The 8,151-nt window shown below is 62.4% G+C and overlaps 1 protein-coding gene across 1 annotated transcript; it reads left to right on the top strand.

Annotated features, from left to right (window-relative positions):
* Nucleotides 1–2,200: 2,200 nt before the first annotated feature.
* On the top strand, nt 2,201–3,787 carry SLC18A3 (solute carrier family 18 member A3; the record flags this gene model as incomplete). The annotated part of the gene is made up of 1 exon (XM_082423107.1): nt 2,201–3,787. One exon carries the CDS (start codon nt 2,201–2,203, stop codon nt 3,785–3,787), a length of 1,587 nt encoding a protein of 528 aa, XP_082279233.1.
* Between the last annotated feature and the right edge of the window lie 4,364 nt (nt 3,788–8,151).

Raw genomic sequence — 8,151 nt, 5'->3', positions numbered from 1 at the left:
GCGTGCTGGTCTCCATCACCTCATCCGACAGCTATCTCAGGGACAGAAGCCAACTTTCCAATGCCTTCCGGGCCTCTCACCAGCCAGGACAGAGCCTGGAATCATAATGCCTGCTTAACCAGAGGGGCTAGCCAGGAAGCCAGGGTACCCCTGAAACTTTTATCTGCTCTTTACAAGACCCACAACTGTAAAATGAAGATAAAACAACACATCTTACAGATGATAAAAATAACCACAGCAGCCACTTACATTGCTCTTACTGTGTGCCAGGCACCCTAAGCAGTGGGTACTATTATACATTTTACAGATAAAGAAACTGAGGGATAGAGAGGCGAAGTGATTCCCCCCCTTCCTCCCAGGCGCCCTAACTAGTAGGTGGCAGAGCCAGGAGCCATCTCAGTCCTCTGCCTCTAAAGCCCAAGTTCTTTCCACCGTATCAGGATGCCTCCTTCGGGGTGGGGAGCACCGTAAGGGAAGAAGCCGTATCTAATGGTAGTTTGCTTTTGAGGCCAGAAGGATGGGAAGAATCCTCTCTGACTCCGGAAGAAAGAGACAAAACTGTAATCTCAACAGCACGAATCTCCCAGCCTCCACTGCCTCAGAGCCTCTCTCCGGCCAGTCCGCAGACCAGAACATGGACTCGATGTGCCATCCATGGTCAACGCTGGGGACACATTAGGCCCAGCGCAAAGCCAGGGCGGCTCACCTTGTCTTCTGAGAACGGGGCGTCTCAGCGGGTGTGGCCCTCTTAAGGTGAGCCCCCCTTGAGCCTCTGCTGAGAGCAAAGCTGCTGGATCCCGCCCAGAAAATGGTTTCGGCACCCACGCGGGGTCTCTTACAGATCCAGGCGTAGACCCCTGCCACATCACTCCCTGAGCCCACCCGGGACTTGGAGGCAGCTCTGGAGATTGGAGGTGGGGGTGGGGTTGGGAAGGGGGCGGGACCTCTCGGAGCGGAGGGAGGGCTTGGTGTAGTGCGAAGACTGCCTGGGAGGAGTTAGAATGGGGAGGGAGTGAGGAGGCGGGAAGGGAGAAGAGGCGGAGCTGCCGGACCCGGACAGTTAAAACGGAAAGGGGGCGCACTGGTTAGGAGAAGGAGGTGGGGAAAGCGGTAGGGTGGCCGGGGCAGAGCTGATATTGGGGGCCCTGGGTGGGGACGAAGCGACTTCTCCCCTCAATCCCCAGATGCTCACAGTCAGGAGTTCTCTGCTGTGACATTCTCCCGAAGGGCCGGTCGGTCGGAACCCAGTCCAGCAGTCTGCGCCTCCCCTCCCCGGCGTGGAAGGGGCCAGGGGGCGGGGCCAGAGAAAGGGTTGAGGGATCTGTCGTCGGCGCCCCTCCAGTCACTGCTCCACATTCCAGCTGCGAGAACAGATGGACGTAGCCGCGGCTCACCTCGGGGACTCCTTACCCGCTGCGCGCTGAGATCCAGGCTAAGGCGGAGATCTGGAGCCCCTAGCGCCCCCCTCTCCCGCGGGGCCGGGGGAAAGCGGCCGCTGTGTGCCCCCTTCCGCGGGGAGAAGAGCGGGCGCGGACCCCACGAGTCCTAGAACTGCGGGGGCGGAGAACCCGCTTGTCGCGCGGCGCACCCATCCTCAGGGGCTTGGCCAGTACTCTTTCGCACCGAGACCCCTTTCTGGGGCTTCCAGCCTTGGCGCATCTGGGGAGAGGACCCCCTCCCGGCAGCGCCCCGCCCCCAGCCCCCGCCCCGCCGACGTCGCATTAGCATGAGCGACGCAAGTGGCCCGGGCACCACTCGGGGGCCGAGACTCGCCGCGTCACAGCCCCGAGTGTAAAAGAAAAAAAGAGTAGGCGGCGGCGGAGGAGGCAAGAGCCGACGCGAGGGGAGGGGAGAGCGGCGGGGCGAGCGAGCCGGCGGGCTGGCGGCAGCAGCATGCCCCTCGGCCTGCTCAGGCGGCCTCTCAGCGCTGCGGGGGTGGCTCCCGGCGCGCCCGAGCCTCAGAGCGCTCAGTCTCCGGCCCCGGCGCCTTGGCACGGCCGCCTTTCCTGACCGCCCCTGAGCCCAGCGGCGGCGGGTCCCGAGCTCTGTTCCGGACAGCGGCGGCGCCTCGCCGGACAGGGTCCTTGCCTTTCCCGGCGAGCAGGGTCCCCCGAAGTTCCGCGCCCTGGTCTCTGCACTGCAGGGCGCGCGCGCCCGGCCCCGGCCGAAGCGTCCTCGGAAGAGCGGCGGGGTGCGGGTGATGGAACCCGAGGCGCCGGCGGGTCAGGCCCCGGCGGCAGCCAGCAAGCTGTCGGAGGCGGTGGGCGCGGCTCTGCAAGATCCCCGGCGGCAGCGGCGCCTGGTGCTGGTCATCGTGTGCGTGGCGCTGTTCCTGGACAACATGCTGTACATGGTCATCGTGCCCATCGTGCCCTACTACGTGCACTCGGCCAGCGAGAAGCCCACCCTGACTTCCAAAGTGTGTGTGACCACCCTGCCGCCGCCCACTCCGGCCAATGCCAGTGCCGACACGGTCAACACCTCGGAGTCCTCGACGGCCGCGATGCCGGCCAGGTCTACCGCGCAGCCCCAATACCCCACCGACAACGAGGACGTGAAGATCGGGGTGCTGTTTGCCTCCAAGGCCATCCTGCAGCTGCTGGTGAACCCCCTGAGCGGGACCTTCATCGACCGCATGAGCTATGACTTGCCGCTGCTTATGGGTCTGGGCGTACTGTTCGCCTCTACAGTGATGTTTGCCTTCGCGGAGGGCTACGCGACGCTCTTCGCCGCGCGCAGCCTGCAGGGTCTCGGCTCGGCCTTCGCGGACACGTCTGGCATTGCCATGATCGCCGACAAGTATCCTGAGGAGCCGGAGCGCAGTCGTGCCCTGGGCTTGGCGCTGGCTTTCATCAGCTTCGGAAGCCTAGTGGCGCCGCCCTTCGGGGGGTTCCTCCACAAGTTCGTGGGCAAGACCGCGCCCTTTCTGGTGCTCGCCATGGTTTCGCTGCTCGACGCCCTGTTGCTGCTGGTCGTGGTCAAGCCCTTCTCCGCCGCGGCGCGGGCGCGGGCCAACCTGCCAGTGGGCACGCCTATCCACCGCCTCATGCTGGACCCCTACATCGCCGTGGTGGCAGGCGCGCTCACCACCTGCAACATCCCCCTCGCCTTTCTCGAGCCCACCATCGCCACGTGGATGGAGCACACGATGGCGGCGTCCGAGTGGGACGCAGGCATAGCCTGGCTGCCGGCCTTCGTGCCGCACGTGCTAGGCGTGTACCTCACAGTGCGACTGGCAGCGCGCTACCCCCACCTGCAGTGGCTGTACGGCGCCTTCGGGCTGGCAGTGATAGGCGCCAGCTCGTGCTTGGTGCCCGCCTGCCGCTCCTTCGCACCACTAGTGCTCTCGCTCTGCGGCCTCTGCTTCGGCATTGCGCTGGTGGACACGGCGCTGCTGCCCACGCTCGCCTTTCTTGTGGACGTGCGCCACGTCTCGGTCTATGGCAGCGTCTACGCCATTGCCGATATATCCTATTGCGTGGCCTATGCGCTCGGGCCCATAGTGGCGGGCCACATCGTGCACTCGCTTGGCTTTGAGCAGCTTAGCCTTGTTATGGGCCTGGCCAACCTGCTGTATGCGCCCGTCCTGCTGCTGCTGCGCAACGTGGGCCGCCTGAAGCGCTCCCGCTCCGAGCGCGATGTGCTGCTGGATGAGCCACCGCAGGGTCTATACGATGCTGTGCGCCTGCGGGAGCGCCCTCTGTCCGACCGGGAAGGCGCGCCTCGCAGCCCGTCAGGCCCCTTTGACGCATGCGAGGACGACTACGACTACTACACCCGCAGCTAGCAGCCCCGCTTCTCCTCCAGGCTACCCACCCACTCCCCACCCCACTCCCACCCCCGGGTCAAGGTGGCTGCTCTGTGAGCACACTGGCCAGCTCAGGCTCAGGTCCCGCCTTCTCCAGCGAGTACCCCAGCCCCTCCTCTGTCTTGATTTCCCCTGCCCGAGTCCCCTCTCTATGACCCTTTCTGTGTCCTCCTCCCTTTCCTCCAATGGGGCGTGGAGCAGCGAGGCACGTGAACTGATGTGCTCCTGGCAAAGACGAAGAGGCGCGCGGGTCGCCACCTCGGGGCTTCCCCGATGTAGAGCCGTGCCTCTGTTTGTCCTTCCTTCCGTTCCTCCCAGTGCCAACTTGGCCCGCTGCGCCGCGGTGCCTCCGGGCCGAATCAATAAACTATATCTGTACGAGACCGAGTCTCTTTACTGATGGGGTGGGCGGCCGGGCAAGGGGCCAGGGCAGAATGGGAGGGTGAGCTGGGTCTAACCCAAATCCAGGTCTCAGTCCAGCGGGCACGCAGGAAGCTTGTTGCTCTTTTGCTACCTGGAAAAGAAGATACGAAAGAAGCAAACTCATCAAGGCTCTCACCCACGAACACCCTGATGCCTAGGCCGGCCTCAGCCCGCGACAGCCCCTCCCTCACCCAGGCCTAGCGCAGCGCCCCCAGGGCACCGCCCGGGGGAGCCTGAGGACCCGCTCCCTCCGGGTGCGCTGGTCCCGCCCCTTGAGGACACACCCTGAGGCTAAGACAGAGCTCTTAGGCGCCCAAGCTTCCCTTCCCTTCGAGCCTGGCAACCTGTCCCGTCCAGTCTCCGAAAGGGAATAAGGGTGGAACTGTTACGGGCAGCTGAAAAAAAACCGGTCGCATCTTTAAGGGCTTGATTTCTCTAGACGCGTGTGTGTGATGTGTGTGTGTTCGTTAGACCGCTGGACTCTATCCTACGAGGAGTGGAGGAACAGTTGTCGATGTGTCCGCTGTGTCCCAGCTATGCGGGCTTGAGTCAGGGCTGGAGAGAATGATAGTGTGAGAGCTGATACCAACCCCACCCTACCCGGTCCTGAGTGCAAGCAAGTGCCCAGGGCTGTCAGAGAAGTCTCCCCACCTTGAGGGGGGTCCCCAGAATCCCAGACCAGCGTGTGTGCACCACTCCCGGTCCTGCAACCTGCGGCCTCCTGAGGGCTGCAGAGTCCTCGGATTCCGGCATGGAGAGGTCGCCGTGTTGGGGTACGCCTGTGTATTAGACAACGTCTGTGGGGGTCTGTACTGCTGGTGTGTGCACATCTGTTCTGACTCTGTGTGTCCGGCTGTGTGTGTGTCTGTCTGAGCAGGGTCTCTCTTTGTGAGTGTCTGTGTTTGTTCGTGTGTAAGGATCTATATGGGGTGGGGGGGGGGGAATGCATTGTCTGGGAGGAATGTCTGCCTCTGGCTGTGTGTCACTAAGCATCCCCAGGTCTGTATCCTGCATATTCCCCGTAGTGCCAGCCGGGATGAGTGGGAATAGAAAAGGACCTGCAGTGATCGACAAACAGGTTGTTTTTATTTATTATTATTATTATTATTATATTGTAAAAGGAGTTGTAATAAGGTTTGAGCCTGTCCTAGACAGTGGGGAGGGCACAGATTTATCCAGACCCAACCCTCCCCAGGGTTCTGCAGAGGCAGCCACGGCTAGGATAAAGGGGTTAGGGGAGCGCAGGGACTGGGGAAGGCTGAGCTGAGGGCGATGGGCACGGGCGGGGCCCCGTTTTGCACCCCCCATCTCGGGCCTGGATTCCGCTGCCTTTTCGAGAGATCGTCCGGGAAGCCGTCAGAGCACGGGATGGGGGCCGGGAGGTAGGATCCCGGAAGGCGGCGGAGTGGTGGGGCGGGGCAGGGGTGGGGGAGACAAAGGATGGAGTGCGTGAGAGGTAGGGGTGGGGCTGTGGGGAGGGAGGAAAAGGGAGAAAGGGGAGGGAGGAGGAACAGGAGGAAAGAGGGGAGGCGACTGGCGCGGCCGGCTCGCTCGCAGCCAGTCGCGAGGCCTGGGGACCCGGCGACGTCGGAGGCTCTGCCACCGACTGAGGCGGTGGCCCCCACCCCCGCACTGCTGACGCGCCCCCGAATCCCTTCCGGCTCACATTCTAGCCCCTAGTTCTGCTGGGTGCGGTGCAGCGGCGGCCGAGGCAGCAGAGACGAGGAGAGCAGGTGAGTAGGGCTGGTCTGGCGGAGCACAGCGCGGGGAGCCGGGAGCGGAGGGAGGCTCCGTCCAGGGACCGCGCCGGGGCCGGGAGGCCCCAGAGCCCGCGGAGTCCTCCGAGTCCCGAAGGGCAGCGGCCGTCGGGGGACGGCCAGGAGAGTGAGGGATTCTGTGGCTCTGGTGTTTCTCCACCCAGGGTGGGGGCAGGGGGACGGGGAGCTGGATGGTGCGAAGTTGGGGGAAAGGGCTTGGACAGCCTTGACTGTCAGCTTCGCGGCTTCACGTGTGTCTCCACACTTCTGAACCCCCATCTGCTAAGTGCCAAGGTCTGCACTTCCCGTGCCCAGTTGGAGGGTCTGCAGGTCTCACTCCAACCCCCTGAAGTGCTGGCATGCACCTGCCTCTCTCCGACTCTCTCACGGAGGCGGGAGATGGGGTGCAGGCATGGGCGCAAGTGGCAGATATAAGCCGGGTGGCAGGGAGCCCCTGGAGCACGCGGGCAGCCTGTGGTGCCCGGGCTGAGCTGGGCTTCGGCTTCCAGGGCAAAGCAGAGACCCCTCCAGGCAGGCTTCAGAAGCCAGGCTGGTGGGAGTGTGGAGTGGAGGGCACCAAACTGAAGTAGAAAGATACCGACACAAATACACCCTTTAGGCGCCAGCCCACGGGCCAGTGAGGAAGAGCAGCTGGCTGGCAGGAACAAGGCCCTCCCATTTGGCACCCATGAAACCATCCTACTTCAATCTCCTGTGCCTCTGCAAGACATGGGGTCTCTGAGTCTTGACTAGTATCTTCCTGCTATGGTCTGGCTGGGGGCCAGAGCAAGAGGAGGCATTGGCTGCATTGTCTATAGGGCCCTTACCACCTTGCCCTTGCCCTACTCGCCCCCTCAAAACTCCCGTGGCGCTGGGATCGACTCTCATCTGGATGCCGTTGCTTCTGCTTTGCAGTGGGTAGTGGCAGCCCCTATGCTACAGGGCGCTTACCGGTCTGGGGACCACCTAGTCCCGAGTGCTGTGGCACAGTGTCCGCAAGGACTCTACATTCTCTGCCCAGTGCTACCAGGCAACCCCAGCCTCCTCCACCCCTGGGCCGGGATTATCTATCTTTCTGGATGCTGTGTCTTAGGGTCAACTGTGCCTTGCACCCAACCCCCCTCTCCCACTGTGTCTGCCTGGGGGTAAAATGGGCTAAGTCTTAGCTTTAGGCTCTTGGGAGAGAATAGGGGATGGATGAGTGGACACCATGGGTGGGTGCTTATGCTTATGCAGGATTATGCTTAGGGATAGAGGTTGGGCCCTGAGGGTAGAGGTTGGGCCCCACTAGCCTTAAAAACTGGCTTTTGCCCCTCTTGGCCTGGCTCACTTCTACTGTACCTTCAGAATTAATCCACCTCCTTACAGGCCTATTCAGGGGGCCCCTAGGGGCCTGGGCTGCCTAACTTCCCTGTACCATCTCCCTCAGCATTCTCATGCCACCTACACTGGGAGCCAGCCGACCAGAGACTGCCTAAGTCACAGCCCATCCAGCAGGGCCCTCCCTGCCTTGGCCACGGGCCGGTCTCCGATAAGCCTAGAGTGTCTCCTGGAGCCCAGAGCCTTAGAGGACCTTGTATTCATTCATGTGTGCATGCATTCCTTGTACTCAGCTACCCAACACTGATTTTACTCCATGCCAGGCACAGGGCTAAGGCCCAGAGGTGAAGCACTGAACACGGCAGGTGTAGTCTTGTCCTGGAGAAGCTCACAGTCTAGTGGGAAAGAGAGATTTTAATCTGCAAAGCACATATCTATCGGGTCCCAGGCAGGAACAACGCAAGTGCTCTGCCAGTGACCCCTCATGGATCTGGAATGAGCAAGCCCAGCCCTGCTCTCTCCCACGCTGCTCTGGGGTGGCCAGTTGAGGCTGGATGACAGCAGTTTTGTGGAGCAGGTGCCAACTGGCGACTCATTTCAGGCCCCACCCTCTCCTATTTGGAGTCAGAGAGGACACTGTGGTCAGTGTGTGCACTGGTCTGGAGGTCAGGAGTTTGGGACCAGGCCCACAGGGAGGGCTGTGAACACTGCTGCCCAGCTCTGGCCTCCTCACAGGGCAGGGGCAGGGTGCCAGGCTGTGGGAAGTGAAGGGTCCAGTCTAGGTGGCTGTTGTATTGATGCCTCTCTGCTTCTTGGTCCCCAGGTCCACACCTCTGCTTCCCC

This window comes from Balaenoptera physalus (assembly GCF_965194825.1).
Source record: "Balaenoptera physalus genome assembly, chromosome: 14".
NCBI lineage: Eukaryota > Metazoa > Chordata > Mammalia > Artiodactyla > Balaenopteridae > Balaenoptera > Balaenoptera physalus.
The sequence above is the reverse complement of the archived record's forward strand: the minus strand, read 5'-3'. Positions and strand labels throughout refer to the sequence as shown.